Source organism: Harpegnathos saltator, unplaced genomic scaffold (assembly GCF_003227715.2).
Source record: "Harpegnathos saltator strain DR-91 unplaced genomic scaffold, Hsal_v8.6 scaffold337, whole genome shotgun sequence".
NCBI classification, from domain to species: domain Eukaryota; kingdom Metazoa; phylum Arthropoda; class Insecta; order Hymenoptera; family Formicidae; genus Harpegnathos; species Harpegnathos saltator.
In genome coordinates, this window is record NW_020230136.1 from 131939 (window position 1) to 155316 (window position 23378).

Consider the following 23378-nt stretch of genomic DNA (forward strand, 5'->3'; position numbering starts at 1 on the left):
CCACAACACAAATATAACCTAGCTGTTCTGTTTGCGAACCCGCCATGAATATCAGGAAGCCATCAGTTCAGGGTTTGACGGTTGCCTAGGTACCGCAAGCGAACAAATGTGTTTGTCGTAAACAAAACTAGTTTGTCATATAGATACACGTTTCCAACGTCAATCGTTTGACAGCGAATTTCGTACCTGTCTGGTAAGATGACGTCGCTCGATTTGAGGCAACAGAAACTGGAGCAGCAGGTATATAAGCCAAACGTAATAAATCGCGATTTTTACGTGTGAATATGTGAACTCTCGTGAATGTGTAACCTTGCTCTCGTACGGTGCAACGACCTATTTAACTTGAGAAATGTTACATATATTCAACAAAGAAACTCGATGCTTCAAATATCTGAGAAAATTCGGTTATTGATAATATTGTCGCGTATATATTCGAATGATTGAAAGCCTTGAAACTTAAGTTATACTTTAAACACTTGTTGAATAATTAACAAATGCTCTGTCTCTGAGTCATAATAAGCAGTAAATGAGTGGTAATAAGTTTTGTTGTTTGAATTATTTTCTGTTCGTGGTATTTTATTTTCATTGTTAGTTTATTATTAGTAATTTATATGATTTAATTTAATATAAATAAATATTGATTGATTGATTATATATATGTATATTTTTTTATATATGAAATATTTATTGATTGTATTAATAAATTTGTATGGATGTATAATATTTATGGATCTTGTGATCTGATTTATTTATCAATTTACTGTTTTATTGTGTGTTAATTATAGAGGCAGCTAATTGCACAAAAGATGAAGCAAAAAAGACAGACTGGTGCTAGTGGAATGGTTCAGGCATCTAATGTATCTAGTGCACAACTTACAAGCCATTCTACTAGGTGGATGAATCCAAATAAAGAACTTCATGGTATGAATAAAATATTGTATATTGATTGTAACTATTATGAATATGAATGTTATTTGTAATTATGTGATATATATCTACTAAAATATTATTAATATGTTTGCAGCTTATGATGGTCCACTTCAGTATACCATGACACAAGTAAATACAGACATAGGACCTTATACAGAATGCAAAAATAGTGAAGGGACAATTAATGGTAAATATATACATCATGAAAAATTAAAATCTACTTATTTATTAATATATTGATGAAAAAACAAATACAACAAAATCTATTCTTATTTATCTGTTTGCAAAGAATTATAAAAAACCTGCACAATGATAAAAAAATAATTATACTTATATGGACATCTAGACATTTTATTCAATTGTATTCAGGATTAAATATTAATGCTTTTTAGCAGTAGCCAATGAGAGAAGTCTATATGAAAGTTCGCAAAGTGCTGATTGTGCTGATGAGGAATCATCACCTGTAGATTTGCATTCACCTTCAGAAACTCTACCATGTTCCTCGCCGCTTCGAGTAGCACCATCAGAGGGATCCAACACTCTTATTAATAGAGATAATAATTCCTCGGTATGTTATTCATTTATAATGTACAGATATTTTATATATATGTATATATTTCATACAAGAATAACAATTGCTTGATATTTTGCATGTACAGAGTCCAGAATTAGAAGGAAACGTAGAAGGAAATATTGAACAATTTGTATTACAACCAGCCAATAAAAAGATGCATTATAAGTGCCGAATAACGCGCGACAGGAAGGGAATGGACCGTGGTCTTTACCCGACTTACTTCTTGCATCTAGAACGTGATTACGGAAAAAAAGTATGTTTGCATGCATTTGTTTAGTCCTTCAGTCGGCCCTCTATACATTGATATATACATACATTGCAGATCTTCTTATTAGCTGGTCGCAAACGGAAAAAAAGTGCAACGAGCAATTATTTAATATCAACTGATCCGACGGATCTCTCAAGAGGTGGAGAGTCTTATGTTGGTAAACTCCGATCAAATCTATTGGGGACACAATTCGCGGTATATGACAATGGCTATTCGTTGATGAAGGACGACAAGCGCGACGAACGTTACAATCCGCGACAGGAATTGGCCGCGGTGGTGTACGACACGAATGTTCTGGGTTTCAAAGGACCGCGCAAAATGACTGTTATTATACCGGGTATGACACCTGACCAAAAGCGAGTGCAGATATGTCCACGGGAAGAACCGGACACCTTAATTGGTAGTTATAAGTTTATTAAAAAAAAAAGAGTGACAGTACTGTGTCGGTTTATTTAATGGCGATCTATATTAAATAAACCAGGAGGTGATACGTTAATATTAAGAAATTAAGTGCGTAGTGTTGTATAATGAATTTTATCATTTAAGAACGCTGGAAATTGAAACATATGGACAATTTGATAGAGTTACACAACAAAACTCCCGTATGGAATGACGACACGCAGTCTTACGTACTGAACTTTCACGGACGAGTGACTCAAGCATCCGTAAAAAATTTCCAAGTTGTTCACGACAGTGACGGTGAGACGAAACTTGATATAATTTCTATAATTTACACGAAACGTTTAGATAAAATAATTTCTATTAATACATTGTACCTATATTCACACCTAATTATGCGATAATATGTATACATATTTTTTTTAATTTTATATTTATAGTAATACGAATACATTGATACATTGATGTAGGTTTTAATTGATTTCAGTGGATTACGTTGTAATGCAGTTCGGGCGTGTCGCGGAAGACGTTTTCACGATGGATTACAGATTTCCTCTTTGCACTGTTCAAGCATTCGCCATCGCTTTAAGTAGTTTCGACAGTAAATTGGCATGTGAATAACGACGTAGTTCGACACATACGGTTGCACGTAAACCGTCAGTTCTAAGTATACTACTTTCCCACAAGTTACTACATCATTCTAAATCGATTCGATAGCTTTTTAATGGACAATCATTAGATATTACAGTACAAGTGTGAATGACATATAGTGTACCGAACTGTTTTAGAAGAACTCCGTTACGGCAAGCGTGAGAATCATTCTGGATGTGTGTTCACTTTTTCGTATTTCGCGTATGAAGGATCTATTTCTATTCTCGAAATGTATAATGCCGACTGACATGGCGACTTCGACATTGTCCATGATATATTGTTATGAAAGCGTTAAATATGCTTGAAAATATTGGCATGTGTATCTTTTCCAGTATTGCACATTATGTTCTGGTCATTTCTTTTTCATTATTTAAAATTTATCGATCGATTTATTTATGTGTAATTATTAAAATGATTTATTACGCGCGCACCTCATTTCATGGCCAATAAAGCCTGAACTTTTTGGTTGATATAGTTCAAAAACTGCAATGTGGTATATATTTTTGTTGAACATTCGATATGTCTTCATGAATGATAATTCAGGCGTAAAATGTTTGTAAATGATAAGCCATAAGTACTGATATGATTTTACAGTGCCTTCACATGATGTTCACTGCATATTTAAAGAAATCATATCTATGAATCTTTTTGTTACCGTTTATATTTATAAATAGCGAAGCTATTTGCGATACAGAAACAGTATGTAATATAAGTTTTACAAAAGGAAACGATATCATCGTTGATCGATAATGAAAACAATATAAAAAATAAAGCGACATTTAAATGAATTAATATTTGATATTTAAAATTGCAAAATTAAAATATTTAGTACTTGAAATTGCAAAATGTTAACTGATATAAAAATTCACAAGTTTCCTTATACGAGATACATCTCATGTTTATATTTTAATTTTTGATGTATACAATATTTGATGTAACAATTAGCTAAAATTTCCACTGATCATAATGAAATTATATGTAAGAGTTTATACATCATCGATTTTTTATCATTATAATAACGAGGAAATGTGCAATTTTTCGCAATTGCTAAAACATTTTAAAAATATTTAAGCATTTAAGCACAGTACAGCATCAATAAGAATATACATCTTAAATCTTATTCTCTTTGATGACAAATCCATTCAGTATTATATTATGAGGATTGACACTTTTTACTAACAGTGAAAGTATCACTGATCAGTATTATGAAAATGATGCTGATATCATCATGTTATATCAATTATTTAATGTTTCATATTATTTGCACACGTAATAATAATGTATACTCATATTCATTACACATTCATATATATTTATGCATTAAGTATTTATATTATACAAAGTGTTTCATATTTTTAACAGATAGGCTTGTATGAACATCCGAGATAAGGAGAAAAGCACCTTGCATATGTAACATATGTTAATATTATTTATGTATTATTTATGTAATCAACAGTTGTTCTCTTACATTACATCATAAACTTGACGTGACATTTAAAAAGTAATTTAAGATGGCAGCTGAAGTTAATTGAAAATAATTGCTTATCTTATTATCTGCATTATATTATTATATATTACATGTTAAATATCGGTATATAAGGAAACGACCAAAGTATTTTTACCGAATTTTTCACACGATCTTTTGTAAGCACAACATATGACGGTGATTTAAATATATTGTCAGATGATTGGACAACATCCGATGATCCGAATATTGATTATAGTGATAGTTTTTAATATGCAACAACAATGTTTGGCAATTTATTAGAATATAACCGTCGCAATAATATCTTATGTAGATATTTGTATTATATTAGCGGACGCTAATTTCCTAATCTGTATCTGTAATCTCACTGTACTGTTGTATTTATATTACGAATTTTTTCACATTCTATTTCTCGTAATTATTATAAAACATATATAATTTTTACATCATGTGTGTGTGTGTATATGCGTGCGCGCGCGTGTGTATACGTGTATGTATATATGAATTCCACTGGTTCTTTTCAACGAAACATGCATTCATTGTCACTGTTAGGTTCTGTATGTATTATTTGTGCATTCTATATGGTATCATTACTAAAACGTATTTGTATCTCTATTTGTGTAATTAATCACCAAATGTTCGGAGGACAAAGACATTTTATATTCTCAGTATGAAACAATATTATATGTTTATCTAATCGTAATCGAAGAGTAAATCTAGTCTTTTATTATGTACTAATGATATACTTGGTACGTTATTTAGTATGATAAGTTGTTCATTGTCCTCACAGCTAAGTATGGAAAATGAGAAAAAACTACAATAAAGTCCATATGCTTCTCTTAGAGCGATGCATTAGTTCATCTTTTACTATCTTTTATCAAAGAAGTAATAATCTTAGCTATCTCATACGTACATTTAAATAAAAGAATGTTTTTTCTTTCCCTTTAAGTTGTCTCGCTTGTTAAAAACGAATGCATCGCCAATGATTCTGACGGTGTAAAAAAACATGAAGAAATGTGTAATAACATATATTATTTATTATTACAAGATTTATAAAAGAAGGTAACATTAAATATTCCCAGTGTTACGTGGGCAGTAAAACTCGTTAGATTAATGAGCGCGTTTTCTTAATATTTTGTATTTTTTATGTAGAAAAAACCGTTTGTATCTTGATTAATACAATAAAGGCACTTAAGGTCTAGCACTTCTATATTAACATAAATGAGGATTACACGATACGACGATCACTTTTCGGTTTATTATTTACAATGAGCATACAGTAGTATTTCATTCTGGTTCGCGGTTAAAATTAATAGCTTATACAGGTTTACACATCACACGCTTCCCGCTAAAATAAACGTCAACAACATAAGAATGCAGCTAAATATCTTTGCACTTTGATTGTAAGATAGCAACCGTTCGCGATATAGAATCTTACTATATAATTCTCATAATAGAAAAATGTTAGTTTTCTTTCTTATATTAATATCATCTTCGCTATAAATATATAAGATAATAAATTGTAATTGACAATTCTTTTAGAATATTCGAATTAACTTAGAAGTTTGCTTAGCGTTTACTCTCGGTGTGAATAAAGAATAGAAAACGTACGAACATATTGTTATCTGTTTATATAGTGCCGCCACAAGAAGGAGTCTATAACAAATCGAGACACAACTTTCTCTGATTGCATTTTTAATAATTATCAATGTATAAAAGTGAAAATTCTTACTCTTACAAAATGTATATACGTATCTACATGCGGCTGTTACAACATGTAAGATCACAAAATATCTTTTTACGATTTGTGTTCTCTGCTGAAAATATCGAACGTATGTATTTTATTTTCATTAGTTTTCAATGCTCGATTTGTTCACGGGCCGAACAAACGATATACACGACGCAGATCGAACAGAGCCTTACACTACATATATCAAACTTTTGCAATTTATTTGTGAACTTGTAAACGCGATGATATGTCTCAGGTGATTCGGCGAAACATCGTAACAAAGCAGGTCCATCAAGAAGAGAGGATTTATACAGCCAAATAGGACGGAAATGGGAGTTAAATTGAATTTCGCGTATAATGATTGTATCGGTTTACATTCAGTCTTTCGCTATATATACAGGGTGTTTGATAGCTGATCATGCAGACGAAAGTTGGAGATAGATTGGGTGTAGCCGAGAAGAAAAGTCATGTACCATTATGTCAAATTGGCAATAGTTATCGAGTTATTAATTAAAACATGTGAGCCAACGAGCGCGTAGAGAGCGGAGGGCGACCGCAGTAAGCACATAGACATTTGATACAGGCGGAGTCAGCGAGTAACGGTAGGCGAGCGCGCGCGGCGAGGGGCAACGTAAACAACAAGAGGCGAACGCGCGCGACGTGGAGCGAGCGAGCGCGAACGACGAGGAGCGAGTGAGCTATAAGGAAAAACCTATAAAGAAAAAGCTCGCTCGCTCCTCGTCACGCGCGATCGCCTCTTGTCGCTTACGTTGCCCCTCGCCGCGCGCGCTTGCCTACCGTCACTCACTGACTCCGCCTGTATCAAATGTCTACGTGCTTACTGCGGCCGCCCTCCGCTCTCTACGCGCTCGTTGGCTCACATGTTTTAATTAATAACTCGATAACTATTGCCAATTTGACATTATGGTACATGACTTTTCTTCTCGGCTACATCCAATCGATCTCCAACTTTCGTCTGCATGATCAGCTATCAAACACCCTGTATATTTTTTAATCTCCGGCCGATTTGTCATTCGGTATTCTAACAGAAAACACTAAAAACGATTTCTACAACACTATATATCGTTTTTATATACAAATACTTCAAATTTATTGCTGTTGTTTGTACTAACTATCGTGCAACAGACGTCTCTCTTTCGGTTTCTCGTGCAAAATACCGAATACAAATATCAATTCCTACATCTTATAGAAATTACAAACAACATCAATATTGTTTACATCTTGGAAATTTGGTTTTTGGCAACGATAATTTATAACTTAAATAATTTAATTCGCGGGACAGATTGACATTTCTCGTTTTTTTGTTTTTTTTTTTTCGTTTAACTTTACGCTTAACAAACTTCCAGAGTATATTTTACAAGAATGTATAAATAACACAGGGCTCGATACTCTCTCATTGCGTATCAGTAAAGAAATTACGCTTCGAATCGTAAAAAAAATCATAAAAAAAGGATGCATCTACGCATTATACAAGGATGACACGCAATATCTCACGATATTAATTTTTTACAAATGGAATACAAATAAAAGCAAACAACATGCAAACATTATATTAATAGTAATATCCCATCGCGTTTTATCGACTTGGAAGCTCAATAATACTGAATTTTTATTGGTTTTGAGAAGAAACTTCATTGTTATTATGTAATGGAACTAAAAATATATAATCAGCTACTAATCACCGCACTGATAACGACTCAATTAAATATTCGTGCGTAAAAGTCTCTCTCTCTCGCCTTTCTACACGTTTGTACCAAATGGAATCTCACGTGCATCCCTTTCTCAGATCGGCTTGATTAATTTTTGTATTATTCGGTCTGGCAAATCTGAGAGCCGGTATACGCGATGCAGGTCTAGGAATTCCACTTATCACAGCAGATGGCTTGCTACCGGTACCCCAATTAGTTGGCTGTCTTAATCGAGTCTTATTTTCAATTTTAGGCACTGTTTGATTCGAATCCTGTAAGTTAACATATTTATAGAAATCAAACGAGAGTCTGAATACACACACACACACACACACGCACACACACGCGCGCGCGCATACATATATTCACGCACCAACGAGCCAAAACAAGCTTGGCAAACTATTGATTCACGAAACATACACCAGAGAATTTTAATTTTATATTACTCAAATAAGACCACACAAAAATAACTTTTGAACGTACCTCTGTCTTCCCAGCTACTACAATTTCATCCTTGGTCTTCCCAGTGTTACTTTCAGGGTTTCCTTTAAAGACATATTTTATTTATTTATTGACAATCGCTTCTATCGAACAATAAATCACACATTAAATTAATTGCAATTACAATTTCATTCTCACATTATCTTTCCCTACCTACAGGGATCAAATATAAAAGAAAAATACGTTACTGAAATTTATCTAAAATTACATAATTACCGTCGTTATTTAAGGCATGACTAGACCCAGTGGGACTTAGTAACGGAGAGCTGCATTTCATATTCACGTCGGCATTCAACGAATGCGTGTCGGCCTCGCCATATTCTATGCCGTTTTTCAGAATTGGCGATGGCAAATCGGTCTTCGTCTCGACCCAAGTGTTCTCCAGAATTTGTTTATGCGGCTTAGGCGCCGAGTCTTGCTTCAAACCTAAAAGAACGTGAGTCAACGTTGAATTGCGCAACTTGCGAGACTCTCGACGAGAAAACGAGTTGTGTTCAATGCTTACTCTCTTCCTGCATTCGCACTAGTTGATGCAACTGCTCTATATTCATCGTGCGTTTGTTACATGAATTGTGACTGCTGTCGGAGCACGTGCTAAGCCTGTCGTCCAGATCGGGAGCACTGTGGGCGCTCTGTGTGCTCTCTATGCTCTCCGTTGAACCAGTCGCACCCTTCGCCGGAAATTCGCTCACATTCTTCACGTTCACCTCGACGAGTCGTTGCTCGGAGCCACTCTTCAGCTTGCCAAACGGATGCAATTTGCTCGGCAGATTTGATTTTTCTACGTTTTGCATGATATTGGGCTGCGAGCCCTTGATGTATCCAGTACTAAATAGATTTGTACTGCCGGGCAAGCTGATGGTAGTCCTCAATGAGCTTGAGACGAGATTCGGATTGGACTTCTGCAAAAACTGTGGTAACTTCGATAACATTCTAGGCGCGTTTCTTTTCGGCAGCATTTTAGGCAGCGGCTTGCAGAACGTGCTGTCCATATTCGGACGCGCTACTTCAGCGTTCCTCTCGATGGTGTTCTCAGTAGGACTGTTGTTCTTCTCGGCCAAGTTATTATTCTTCTTTGTGAAGGTATAGAACTTACGATTTGTGGTCAAGTCTCTCTGAGGTGCGGTCAAGGTTGTATCACGTTCGCTGTACTGGCCTCTGTATTGATTCTTTATCGTCGTCGTCATCGTTGCCGTCGCCGCCGTCGTTGTTGCTGTCACCGTTAACGCTGATTTTCTGTACGTGTAATATCGATTTTCCGATGGAGAGACGCTCATATTGGTCTTAGCGTCTTCGCGGGCTACGTGAACGTCCTCCTTGATGTCCTTTGAGTCAGACTTATCACTGATAACGTGATTATACGTAACGTCGAGCTTGCGCTCGTCGTTTCGGCGAATCTCCGCCAACAATTCCTTCCTCAACGACGTGGACGCTTTCAGCGTGGAATATAGATTTGCTCGTTGTGCTCCGGGTTGCTCCGACTGTTTCAAAGCGAGTTTCGAATTTGAATTCAATACATACGGATTTATAGGTGTAGATTGGCTGCCGACAGGCATCCTGAAGGACACATCCAAAACGTCCTCTGTGTCTTGTGACTCAAGCATAGCAGATCTAGTTCCGTTGCTTGAAACGTTGCACGTTACATCGAGGTTCGTCTTATTTGCATGCGTTATGGGTTTATATACATCGCTTTTGATCGACGCCGTCATATCTTGCCTCTCAGTCGATTTAGTTGACGATGGATATATAATGTCCAATGCTTTAATATTGTTATTCATCTTCTTTTGCAATTGTACGGAATTACTGTCAATAACAGGCTCGGTTGTGAAGGTGGAAGACAAAGTGGCCGCGTCCGCTTCGTCCTTATGCAGATTTGATAACTGTGTTAATGCTTTATCAGAAGCTATAGCATCGTAAGTTTCATTCAAGCCTATATTCAGTGGAGAGAAATCCTTACAAAAGGTGTCGTTTAGAGCATTTACTTGATACGTTTCGTTTGGTGAAATTGGATTATCACTTTGCATCACAAACGTCATGTTAGCGCTACCAGAAGTTGATTTTTCTTGTATATTGCTGTATCGATGAGCAACTTGTTGACCAGTAGTATCCTTATGTGTGACTGATGTTATATTACATTCAGTAAACGTGGATTCGTTAACGGGACCGATAATAGATGTATATAAAACAGAGGGCTGCGACATGTTCATCAGTGGATCACTGAATTCAGGTTCACCTAAATTTATAAATGAATCAATTCCTTTAGATTGTGACATGTTCAAGAAGGCTTCCATACTCTCTTGTCCTGATTTTGTTAAGTTTTCATCAGACAGTGTATTTATAACTGTTTTGATAGATGGTTTGAGCATCGGTGGTACTGATTCCTTGTCTTCCATTGATATGGATGCAAATTTCTCTACCTACCATAAAAATACAATGATAAAATATTCATATCTATACTTAAAAATATAAATTGTAACATTAATAAATAACTTACATTTTCAATGTGTGTGTTATCTAAATTTTGTGGCTTCCATATGTTTGTGACACAACGTGGCAATCCTTCAAAAATTGATTCAAAACTCATACGTGATGTTCGTTTTTTAGGTCTTGTAAATGTTCTTGTATCAATATATTTTTTGTTACCTAGATATAAATTAGATTTAATATTAATGATAAATAATAAATAGCTTCCAAGATATAGGTGTATAAATAAAATTAGGATCATTTGGCAAGCAATTAAGTACAATATCATCATGTTTTATACTTCGAATATTCAATTCTGGTTCTGTTTTCAGCCAGGTGTATAGATCCTGAATTGTAGATTCCATTGAGCATTGCGGTGGTATGTACAACCTAAAAAAGATAACAACCCATATTAATTCGGTTATTTTTATATGATCATACAATCTTTTCATAAACTTGCACCAATAAATAAAAGTAAAGATATCAATTAGAAATTAATATAAGATAAAGGCATAATTCATACCGGAAAAACTATGTACAAGAAAAAACAAAGCAACATGCAGGAAATACCAATCATCATTATCATCCAGCTCCAAGTGCGACAGGTCGATGCGATCGAACTCGTTGACGAGACATCCATCATGGGTGTATTCTGTGCATGCTATCTCCTTCGGATCCGTCGTGTCCCCTGACATATTTTGCGACGGCGGATATTATTGAATTGAATATATGCGCAGACACATATTTCACTGTTTAAGGAATGCTTATCTCAAACTCGTGCACGAAGAATAACTCCGAAGGAAAGGAGTTTCGTACGCCAAACGCGACCGCACGACAACGATGACGATGACGGTGACGGCGACAAGCTGCACATACGCGCTATATAATTGGCAGAAAAAAAATCAAAGCTGTCAGCCCAATCTCATCACGAACATAACCGCGGTATGTATACGCGAAAGCAGGAACCTCGATATTTTCGGCTAGCTTGCTAATGTCATGGTGTACATATTCAATTCAATTCAATAGATGGCTCTGGGCGTGTGGGTTGCCGCTCCAACGCCACTCTCTGGTTAGTGTTCACCATCATGGTGTACATACTCTCGAAATTAATTATAGACGTCGTACCAGATGATAAATTTAAACTGAATCTGAAAAAAATTCAACATTCTCTCGGGCCGCGACCCTTCTCATTGGAGAATCAACCAACTCTTCAAGTTCTGTCATCGACAACGCAAGAGGTCGCTGAAATTCCAGAGAGATTGCGATCCTTGAAGGAGTTTGGCACTCGCATATCGCTTCTTTTGAACCGTGATCAACCGTCGCTAGAAGTAACCCGTAACTCACGGTCGGTGATGCTGGCCGGAGGGATTTCTCGCGCATGCGCAGCAACGTAAGCGACAGATGAGCCTCAGTAGCGTACGTGTATTATTGGAAACAAGGTACGGTTAGGCTGTCACACACAGAAAGAAGCACAAAACGTCAAAGGAGGATCGTGTGATCTTCGTCGATCGAACAACATAATCCACGGACGAACGCGAGAAAATTTATTGACTTTCGTGTTCGTGGCGACCTTGAACGTGAAAGTACATGTAAGTACGAACGGTGACAAGGCATTCTGAAGAAAAGACACCCCCTGTACAGTGCCCCCTACGTCGCGTTCGTGCACGGGTTTGCCGTCACGTGGACAGCTGCATATAGGGACGGTCGAGTGGTGGGAAAAGTTTCCTCCACCTGGCATCATTGGTACCGGTTGCCGTAGTCCGTTGTTCATTCCTCACTTTGGTTTGTCTCGGTTCGGTGTTCTCCCGTGAGACGTCTACGTGCTACGGAGGTACGTACGAACACGCGGTGGCGAATTGTCACCTCGCTCGTCGCTGACGAATCTCGTTTCTCGTCGCGTCGCATACACGCACATACATACGCATGCACGCGCTCACTTATGCTCGCTCGCTCGCTCGCTCGCTCACTCGCTCGCTCACTCACTCGCTTACTCGCTTAGGCCCAGTTCCACAACTTACTTTAAACGAAGTTTAAAGCTAGACCGATGGTTAAAAGCAATAATATATGCGCATATAATGTTGCTTTTAACCATCGGTTTAGCTTTAAACTCCGTTTAAAGCAAGTTGTGGAACTGGGCCTTACTCGCCATCCACCGCTCACACGTACGCATTTATTCACGCACGTTCACCGGCGTGCTACACTGTTGTTTCATTGTTGTTTCACCCTGCTGGTCCCTTATACTACATCATTGTCCCGCTATTCTTTTTCTCTCGTTTCGCCTTCTACATTGTAGGCGTTTCGCGTTCCCGTCACCATGTGCGCGTTCCTTCATGTCGCCGCGGTCGAGACTCCCCGACTGAATTTTTCGCTTTGATGCCGCGAACGGCACCTGCCCTGAGCAATCGTCTCGTCGGCTGCTCCTCGTGCGCCTTTTCGCTGACGAAGTTTTGCATTATATTTACCGCAGACAGCGCTCTCCTCACCGTCACCCTCGCCCTTGCGATCGCGCCGAAATAACCTTTCGCGAACACGCTGCGTTGCGAAACGTCAGTCCCGCGCACGATCCTACTTCAAGAGGCATTGTCTAGCAAACTCGCGTAAGTCATATACTGCCATAGCTTTCTTCGCGTTCCCCGATGAGACTGTGCGATTCCCTTCGCCGTTTCAGCCTTCATGTAAATTCGAGAACTTTGATCATGTAGTAGCTTCAGCGTGTTCCGTAAGCAACGTTGCTATGCGATACTTCGCGCACTTCCGTCGCGTGTTCGTTTGGAGAGGTCGGCAAAGTTTTGCAATTCGAGGCGATTTACTTCATGTAGCTGTTCACCGTGTTCACATAACATGACGATTTTAAAAGAGAACGAGATTTTATTTTATTTCTTTTTTTTTTCCGTTTCTAGTTGAACTGTACGCTCGCGCAGCATTTAATTGTGTCGCTAAAAATGATACGCAAAAAGTGGTTTTCTTTCAGCATAAATTATATATGTGTGATTGAACTACTTATATCAATGTATCCCTCCTATTCATATTACATTGAAGAAATGAAATATCGAATACATATCTGCTAACTTAATTGCTTGTTCTTTTTCCAATTGCCTTTTTTTAATTTTTTATGTAAACTCAGCAATGTACAGTCTTTTGCAGTTTAGCACCGCTTTAGTGACTAAAATTGGAACAACTGCATATTGTACATATGATATACGTACAGTTCTCAGTCTACGTAAAATTCTATCTAATCTACACAAAATTGTAGTTGAGAAAGATTTCAGTAAGACAAATTCAGGACTTTCAAAGAAAAAAAGCAATTTTTTTAAAGGAATATCTTAAACTTTCATGATTTTTTATTTTTATTATCCTATATAGAGCTTTGATATAGGAATCTATTTGAATTTATAGTAAAATGACAACTGATCCGGAACGCGCTGCCAATGTAAGCGATATGGATTCCGTTGAAGGTGAAGATAGTAACAACGACGTGGGGTTCAAGATGAATTTGTCCGGACGTCCAGTCAGGACGTCCGCAGTTTTACGTAGTACTGACGATCCGGTGTTAGGTGCTCTTCGACATTTGTCTGCACATGGATTGGAATTAGAGGTATTACAATATTTTTTTGTGTCATATAAAAATACGACAAATTACGATTTCTTACATTTATATACATCATATATAATTTCCAAAATGTGCATTATGCAACAATATTGCAAATATCTTTCTCTAATCGCATGCTTCTTAATGCTTGTTCATTCCTATTTTATATCTTACTTAGCTAATAAGTTACAGCAAAATGTTGTTTAATGAGTTTTTATTTTTGCCACGTTTCCTTTTTCTTTTTTATATTTTCAAATTTTCCATTCAATTTTTTATTTAATTGTGGACATTGTTGAATTAAATCTAATCAAATGATTATTTTGTTATTAACACACATTTCATTATTATTATTAACACACATAGAATAATTAGAAAAAATTGTCTTGTATTTTTTGCTTTGATAATTGACCAATCATTGTTTTAACTGAAGAGTGAAACATATCAAAATAATCGTTTTCATAAATTGGATATCTCTCATAGTAAGACACAACATAAAATATCAAATAATTATAGAGTATTTCAAATTATTATAGGATATTTAGTTATATTTATGTTTATTTGATTCAATGATTGTATAGACATGAGTTTAAACTTTTTCAATTAAATTTTTAGCAAATGCAGTCTCTCCCTGCTGTCGTTAAACGTAGAATCAAAGCACTGAAACAATTACAACTTGTCACTACTAATATCGAGGCCAAATTCTATGAGGAAGTTCATAGTCTAGAGTGCGAATACTATAAAATGTGCGCACCCTTATATGAGAAACGAAGTGAGATAATATCTGGTATTTATGAACCAACGGATGAACAATGTGCTTGGGAGAGCGATGAAGAAGAGGAAGGTCTGAGCAACGACTTGAAAACCAAGGCAAAGATCGAGGATAATCAAGAGAAGAAGGATGAGTATGTTCTTAAAATAAATAATATATTAATTTTTGAGAATATTTACAAACCAAAATCTCCATTCATTTGTGTATAAGATTAATCGATACAAATTACCTAATTCTTGCTGAATGACTTCAGAACGGATAACGAGGTTGATATTAAGGGTATCCCAGATTTTTGGCTAACAATATTTAAGAACGTAGGTACATTAGCCGAAATGGTTCAAGAACACGATGAGCCAATTTTGAAACATCTAACTGATATTAAAGTGAATTTCTTGAAATCAAGTCCGATGGTGAGTCATAATGCGATAGAAATACAATAATACTTGTTAATATTTAAAGGAAAGAGCTGAAGTAAAATTAATATTCTCTTAGGGATTTATTCTCGAGTTCTATTTTACGCCCAATGAATACTTCTCGAATACAGTACTCATTAAAGAATACATTATGAAGTGTGCTCCTGAACAGAACGATCCTTTCAGTTTCGAAGGACCTGAGATCTATAAATGCAAGGTACGTTCTATTTAATTTGACTAATTGCCAAACGAGATTTATTGCTAAGAGTGAATATCTCTTTTATAGGGCTGCACAATTGACTGGAAGAAAGGCAAGAACATTACAATAAAAACTATCAAAAAGAACCAGAAGCATAAATCTCGAGGATCTATGCGTACCGTGACCAAAGTTGTGCGAAATGATTCCTTTTTTAATTTCTTTACTCCACCAGTTGGTAAGTATAAATCTTACACGTTTTCCCTTTGCGTTCAACTTGCATTCATCCCATTTAATTCTGACAAACATTTGTTTCAGTGCCAGATGATGCGGATGCTGATTTAGATGATGAAACACAAGCTTTATTGACCAGCGACTTTGAAATAGGTCATTACATTAGAGAACGTATAGTTCCTAGAGCCGTGCTCTATTATACAGGTGATTTTTATAAGAATATACAGGCTCTTACTTACCGAGCGGAGTATATACACACACACACACACACACAACTGTGACAAAAGTATTTTAAATTAAAAATATATTAGAACAGAATGTAATTTGGTAAATAATTTCCTTGTGATTGATTCCAGGTGAAGGCTTGGAAGATGAAGATGAAGATTACGAGGAGGAAGAAGGTGATGACGATGACGACGATGATGAAGACGAGGACGAAGATGATGAAGAAGAGGCGTCCTCTCCTACTAATGCGCCTTCAGGTGGGAAACAAGGCGATGATATCAATGAGTGTAAACCACAGTAGAATAACAATTTAACGAGTTACGATGTAATGGAGGATCCATCATTTATACACATTGCATACGTGCAAACAGCAACACACTAACAAATATTTGATTCCGATAACTGCCTAGATAATCCTGCACCTTACGGCCCCAATATAATCCCTGTTTGTATCAACCATCTAATCATATATCTCGTATTCCAGATCAAGCCTAGATTCTTCAACATACCGGTGATACAAAAAACAAAACATGAAAGAAATTACGCGTACCACACTTCCCCCCTTACTCGCCGTTGACGATGAGTAGAATATACGTCTCATTACCTGCTAAGGTCTAATGTCATAAGTATATCAAATCTGCTCCGCTCTCGAACACACCGATTATTGTCATTTTTAATTGCTTCCTTTTATACTATTGTTACGTTTATATACGCAGACAGAGGTTGTTTGAATTCTTTTTCGAAACGCACGTTGCTCTATGGACAAATTTTTGGGTACTGTTAAAGCATTTTTAATACAAAAGTGAAAAAGAAAGAAACTCGTTTTATATTCTTCTTCCTTTATTCCTTTGAAAATCTTCCAAAGCGTTCATAGAGAGAACAAGTTCTTTTTCTCTTTTTTTTGTATTTACAATTGTATATTTATATTTTCGTCGATTAATATGCATTCGTTCGGAAACATTTGGCAACAATTAACAATTTCGCAATGTTATGTTGAAACTGCTCCGAATGATGTTTTAAAGTTATGTGACAAGAGTGATTCTCAGTCGCGCTGTAGCCAGCAGCGCGAATACAATTAGGATTCTTAAAAGTTTCTACACAAGAAATTTTTTAAACGGATTCTCGCCCATTGGTAGCAGCGTGATTGAGTCGTCACTCTTATATACCATGGCTCGTAATTATATTTTATAATGTGGTACAATATGCACTAAGTCAGACCTATGAAAATATAATATAAAAAACATTCGCGTAATACATTCATGTTTTTAATCTTGCTGCGAAAAAGACGTCGGCGTCATAAAAACCGAAAAGGTTTCAAAAAGGACCACTTTAGAGTTTTGTATCTGTTTACATTATTCTTAATCCCCTAACGTGAGGAGATTTAGCCCAGCTTCTCTTACTCCGTGAGCGCGTACTTGAAAAAACCAATTTATATATTTTTCTTAACGTTAATATGTTCCTCGGGAAATTTAAATCTTTTTCCTTTTTTTTTCTTTTTTCCTTTATGACGATTGGAAAGACTGTGTACAGACAACATAATTTACAATGCAGAATTGAAAATATGTAATCATGTAACGATTTCGACATCATGTATATGATTTCGTACCATTTTTTTTATATATCTACATTTTCATTCGTATGAACATACTTCTTTCATGCATATCGACTTGAACATGTATGTCTTTCGTTACATATTAAAAATACGAGCAATCATATTGTGCAATGATACGACCATATGTGCGTATAGTCGCAAATGTATTATTTATATAATTACTGCAATTTAAAATTAATGTCCATGCATCATAAATGGACGTAGAGGGGATGATACATGTATCTCCTAGAACATTACCGATAAATAATTTTGCTCGAAACTATAACAGCACAATTTCGCAGTGTATAGAGTCTATAAGTGTTCTTGTACAACGCAGTACAGTACAGGGGATATATAAGAGGACATAGTATCTCCAATAAAGCAAACTAAGTATTTGATGCTAATCATGGTACCTAGAATGTCATAAATAAATAACTGTACAAGGAATTAACTGAAGAGAATTGATCAAAACGATAAAAATTCATGGGATAACATCTCGTATAAAATGTCGTTTATGGTTGGTGGCCCATATTCAACCGTAAAACAATATAATAAATAGAATTTGTTTCACTTTGCCTAGACTTATTATTCTTTAGGAATGAGTAGAGCTTAATGAAAATCAAAATTAGTTGCATGTCACTCTGACATTTTAGAGTCGGTATGAAAATCCTTAAGTAAAAAAAAAAACATATAAATGCAATTCCATGACAACGTCACCCAAGTTTCATTCGATGTAATAATGAAATTTTTAAAAGTTTGATAAAATTTGGCATCATAAGATGTATACAGTCAAGGATATATATGTAAAATACTATAGTAAAAAAATAAGAAAAATATATACTTGCAGAGCTAGTACGGTCGCTCTTGCACAACATACCAACTAATTAAGCTTAGAAAGGCTAAAGGATAAAATGATATGCTCTTCGTTCGTATTACTTCGATAGGTCAGTCTTGCCCTAATCCCTCTTTTTCTTTCTTTCAATATTTTTCCTGACTTTTTTTATAACTTTAATGACTTTTAAGACCTTCACGGTAGCTTCGTTAATCACCAATTGAATACGAGGCTTAATTGTTTTTTAACGTTTCAATCCTGCATTTTGTCTGACGGATTTTACTAAGGGTTTCCCTCCTCGTCTTCCTCACTTGCATCCTCGCATACCACCTCGGTACTACGAGGCAACAACAGAGACACATGGCCATACCTAAAAAAATAAAATTTGTTTATTAATTTGATACTCTGTTATCATATGACTAATATTATTCCCTGTTATCTCACATTAATCTCCATGTTTATTATATGAACATATTGTTACACACAAAAATTATATAATTCTATTATTACTATAATTTTTCTATGCTCACTTGTTACTTCTATATTTTTCTTGTATCGCCTGCTGTTGTATGTTAGGAGCATTACAAAAGGTTCTATTCAAGTTGTTGATACATTCTCCAAGAGTTTTCAAATCATATCCGGTCGATAGTTCCAACTCGTGTGGCCAGACCTCTTCTTGCAACGTATGTCGTGAGAGCGCCAGTGCAGAAGCTGCTAAGTGGCTGGGTAAGTATTGGAGATATGGATCCGCCTCGAGCAATGACAGTTCACACAAGTACTAACACAATAGGGCAAAATATAAATTTATAAAAGATACAGAAGAAAAAATGGGCGAAATACGACGAAAATAGATCGAAAAGTTTAAGATATTTGAGAACTAAAGCGCATTGGTTCTCATTGTCTCGTATTTTTAAAATTGATTTAAAAACTAGATATTCGTATTTATTGTAGTGTACTTACCATTGCCAAAAATTTAATTTTGTCTGATAAATTGTTACTGATACAGTAATCCATGAGGAAGGTAAGAGGTGTCGGTACACTCAGATCAAAAGCCAGCACTCTCAGTATCAGATTTTCCATACGCAACACCTGCTTTTTCGTATATGTATCATCTGTGATATATACAAATTCTCCTACATCAGGAGCATAAATTTCCTCATATTTCCTATTAATAAATTATATGCAATTGTAAAACAATATTTCTTAAATATCTATTATTTTTTATATATTTATTTATTTATTTCTTATTATTTATTACTTATTTATTATTACTTATTATTATATATTTATTATTTATTATATGTACTCCTTTAAATAATTAAATCATATATGCAACAAACAATCTGGAATGTTCCATTGTGAAATTAATATAATTTGGATGAAATAAACTTACGCTGCAATAAACATAGCAGCAGCTCCAACAAGTTGCAACTTTGCTCTCACAACACTCATATATGATAGGAAACGATCTATATATGAAACAGCTAAGTATAGTGTTTCGTTCTGTAATCGATATTCTTCTACCACCTCCACAAGCCATTCCACTAAGATAGATCTCATAGCATATGTTATATCAGGTTGTTTCTTCATATAACCAGGCTTGGGTTTATGTATAGTCTGAAACAAAATACCTAATTCAAAAATTTATACTTTCATATAAAGTACAGTTCAAGTTGCAATATTGATAATTTTAGTTGCTATTGCTTCAATTCACATATAAAAATATAATGTTGCACATAAATAAATGTACCTCTGCCTCACGTAAATAACTGTATATGTCAGATCTGTATTCATCTATGTCAAAGAAATCACTTCCTCTAGAGTCTCTTCGGCTTAAACGTTCTTCTGTTTTAGGGGAAATACTGTATCTAAATTTCTCCAGTGACATAGGACTATCTGATAAATAGAGTTTATCATCTTGATTTTTTTTCTGACTGATATCTATGCCATCATGAAACACTGAACTATACGGAACACTAGTTTTCTCTTCCACTCTTGGTACTTCTCTATCCAATTTCTGTATTTCTGGTTGCTGTTTAGTTTTTATTTCTTTTTTCTCCTTTGAATCCCTAAGTACAACAGAAGTTTCTTCTTCTAATTTGTCCTCATAAATTTTAAAAACTGGCTCATCTTTCTTGTCTTCATAAATTTTAAAAGGTTCATATTGCGTTGGTATGACTGGTTTCATCTTGATATATTTATCATCCTTACAAACCTCCTGCTAAAAAATAAATTAACAGTAGGGATAGCTTTAACTTCTATGTGTGGATTTATCATCAAATATCAACATATATTGCGTCATAAAGATCCCAATATCTAGCTTCAAGACATATAAGTTGTATAACACAATATCAGTGCATACTAAGTACAAACAACAAAATTAACAATCATGCAAGAAAATTTCATTCTAACATGGTTAAAACTTGTACTTAGACATAGATATTTTCTAGGAAATCCATTAAAGGCATGAATGATATGTGAAAAGGTTTAACAATTCATGACAAGGTATCTGTATCATCTATCGTTACTTTAAGGAAACAAGATATATGGCATAATGTAGCGAAAAAACAAAACAGAGATCGTGCTTAATGAATTGTTAGATATACGTACGGTTTTAGGTATATTTCCTACACAATTATTCTGCAGGACGCCCAGAACTGCGCGTTTGTTCTGATATTGTGATTGTGTCTGTGCCATAGTGTCATTGATATTCTTGCCGCGACCACGCAGGTCGGCGGCGATGCGATTTTCCTGGTCTTCGTGTACCCTTATTGTGGCCATATCTCTGCTCGGTTCTCACAAGATCTTTTTGCTCCTCAACGAAGTAATTGTTTCACTAGCTATGGTTAGGTATTTGCGCAATACGTACGTGATATAGATAATTAACGTAGGCGAGATTACTTAGCCTCTCCCGCCACCGAGACAATACCGAAAAGGGAGAAAAACGACGAATCTGACGAGTCGACTAATACGCCCCGTTATAACGTCCCGCCGCCACGAACCCTTAAAGAACCCGAGCGTTTCGAGCGTACTTTAAAGCATGGCAAGCGAGGACACGGGACGCTCACGGCATACAGCGAACTTCAGTTGCCGTTTGATTCAAACAAACGCAGCTCCAACAGCTGGTGAGACGTTACGAGGTATCTCGCGAAATCAGCCAATAACAGATGGCGATAAGTCGTGGGAAACACGCTAACCAATCCTAACCAGCCTGCCAAGCGCTCGTTCGCCTAGGCATTTTCCCCTTCCCGCTAAAAGTGCTGAAGTTGGCCTTCCTACTATTTGAAAAGATATTTGAAAAGAAAATCACAACAAATAATATTCCTGTGCGACTAATATCCGCTGGAATGGTTTAAGATGGATCGATTGAATAAAAGCGTATTATTTTTGCATTAGCGATGTTTAGGATTAACGTTAACGTTTAATGCTAACAAATTGTGAGTGCAGGAAAAATGGCTGCGTTAAGAAGAACAAAATTATCAGTGAGCGCTTAGTGATTCTCGCTCCTGATTGGTAAATACTTTTGGGTCTATGAAGAATCTAAAAGAATGCTTCAATCACAGACAATAATCGCAGACACTAAGCGCTCACTGATCACTTTGGTCTGCTGAACGCAGCTAATGAAAGAGAAATTAAGCGTTTACGAGTCTCAATTGAAATTGATATTAAACCAATTATGATAACTCTCGAGTTGATTATGGTCTTACAGAATAGTACAGGATAATTTCTTATTTCTTTATGCTTGTAAAATTTATTTACAACGACATATATATCTCTCTTATCGTTCTCTGTATAAAACCTTCTGGATGACAATGGTTGCGTTCCGATATTCACTGCCAGTACTAAAAATACATCGTTTGTGTTACGTATACTATAGATTTTCAGTGCTGGCAGTGAATATCGGAACACAACTAATGTGAGAAGTAATGTGATCATTAAGATCATATAGATACCGATTACGATGACATGCCTTCTCTGCAAAAATTGAATTATACTTTTCGATGTAATAATCATATGAAAAATTGTGCCTTATACCTCGTCTACAATAGAAGTCATAGAGTCGTAAGTCGTACAAATTGACCAATCGCGGTCGATTATTTTTCTCTTATCGGACTATGATTGGTCAATTTCTACGACTTACGACTCTACGACTTCTATTGTAGACGATCCCTTAAGGCTCGTCTACAATAGCTGTAAGAGTAAGGCTGTAAGGCTGTAACGTAAGCTGTCAGCGAATGAAAATATTTCATTTCGTGTCTTGCAACCTTACAGCCTTACTCTTACAGCTAATGTAGACGAGCCTTTACAGAGTGTACTAAAAATTTTCAATTGGTAGTTTTTCAATTGGCGGTTTTCAATTGGTCTCGAAAAAAATTGTATGATGCTTAATAAAAACATTATTTCAAATGTACAGATGTTTCTTTCAACACGCTTATGCCCTTTCACCTCTTAGGATTTTATATGATAATTGTGTTTAATAAAAAAATACAGTTCTTTATTTGCGGTATGATGCTTATTAGATGTTCGAGAGACGTTCGATAGAGGTTCGAGAGACGTTCGAGAAACGTTCGATAGACGTTCGAGAGACGTTCGATAAACGTTCGATAGACGTTCGATATGGCACACCATCTGGATTCAGTGATGTCAGATGCAATATATTGCGACGTTACGGCGCATGTGTGAGATGACGTACTCTATGTCAATGACGGCAATAAAGCGCATCGCAGGGTCCATGAAGAGGCTCGCGCTATCCGATCAGCTGTCTTTCAAGCTCCAGCGTAGTTTTCCCGTGTTTCTTGCGCGAATGCCTTATCTTAGG

At 35.9% G+C, this 23378-nt stretch overlaps 4 protein-coding genes across 11 annotated transcripts; 2 read left to right on the forward strand and 2 right to left on the reverse strand.

The window, feature by feature from the left end:
* Window positions 1-25: 25 nt before the first annotated feature.
* On the forward strand, window positions 26-3594 carry ktub (Tub domain-containing protein ktub). Of its 3 annotated transcripts, none has more exons than XM_025300228.1 (8): window positions 26-240; window positions 786-921; window positions 1025-1117; window positions 1323-1498; window positions 1590-1757; window positions 1827-2172; window positions 2319-2471; window positions 2642-2700. In XM_025300228.1, exons 1-8 carry the CDS (start codon window positions 199-201, stop codon window positions 2650-2652), a joined length of 1125 nt encoding a protein of 374 aa, XP_025156013.1. In that variant the 5' UTR covers window positions 26-198; the 3' UTR covers window positions 2653-2700. The 3 variants fall into 3 exon arrangements, with proteins under 3 accessions (XP_025156013.1, XP_011136675.1, XP_011136666.1); XM_011138373.3 differs by having other exon boundaries at window positions 29-240; window positions 1326-1498; window positions 2659-3594; XM_011138364.3 differs by having other exon boundaries at window positions 30-240; window positions 2659-3594.
* Window positions 3595-6986: 3392 nt separating this feature from the next.
* On the reverse strand, window positions 6987-11786 carry LOC105181542 (uncharacterized). Its single transcript, XM_011138385.3, has 7 exons — window positions 11281-11786; window positions 11012-11100; window positions 10742-10890; window positions 8753-10664; window positions 8464-8673; window positions 8230-8291; window positions 6987-8018 (listed from the first exon to the last, which is right to left on the reverse strand). The coding sequence occupies exons 1-7, from the start codon at window positions 11403-11405 to the stop codon at window positions 7824-7826; spliced, it is 2742 nt and encodes a 913-aa protein (XP_011136687.1). The 5' UTR covers window positions 11406-11786; the 3' UTR covers window positions 6987-7823.
* Window positions 11787-12103: 317 nt separating this feature from the next.
* On the forward strand, window positions 12104-16720 carry Nap1 (Nucleosome assembly protein 1). Of its 5 annotated transcripts, XM_011138442.3 has the most exons (9): window positions 12346-12541; window positions 14107-14305; window positions 14912-15201; window positions 15322-15478; window positions 15561-15698; window positions 15768-15915; window positions 15996-16115; window positions 16268-16393; window positions 16621-16720. In XM_011138442.3, exons 2-9 carry the CDS (start codon window positions 14111-14113, stop codon window positions 16629-16631), a joined length of 1185 nt encoding a protein of 394 aa, XP_011136744.1. In that variant the 5' UTR covers window positions 12346-12541; window positions 14107-14110; the 3' UTR covers window positions 16632-16720. The 5 variants fall into 5 exon arrangements, with proteins under 5 accessions (XP_011136738.1, XP_011136744.1, XP_011136723.1 ...); XM_011138436.3 differs by lacking the exon at window positions 12346-12541 and adding an exon at window positions 12104-12299 and having other exon boundaries at window positions 16268-16720; XM_011138421.3 differs by having other exon boundaries at window positions 16268-16720.
* Window positions 16721-17101: 381 nt separating this feature from the next.
* CycA (cyclin A) lies at window positions 17102-21704 on the reverse strand. 2 transcript variants are annotated; one of them, XM_011138408.3, is made up of 6 exons: window positions 21170-21704; window positions 20310-20777; window positions 19953-20176; window positions 19520-19724; window positions 19090-19337; window positions 17102-18929 (listed from the first exon to the last, which is right to left on the reverse strand). In XM_011138408.3, the coding sequence occupies exons 1-6, from the start codon at window positions 21338-21340 to the stop codon at window positions 18842-18844; spliced, it is 1404 nt and encodes a 467-aa protein (XP_011136710.1). In that variant the 5' UTR covers window positions 21341-21704; the 3' UTR covers window positions 17102-18841. The 2 variants fall into 2 exon arrangements, with proteins under 2 accessions (XP_011136710.1, XP_011136701.1); XM_011138399.3 differs by having other exon boundaries at window positions 20310-20780; window positions 21170-21703.
* Between the last annotated feature and the right edge of the window lie 1674 nt (window positions 21705-23378).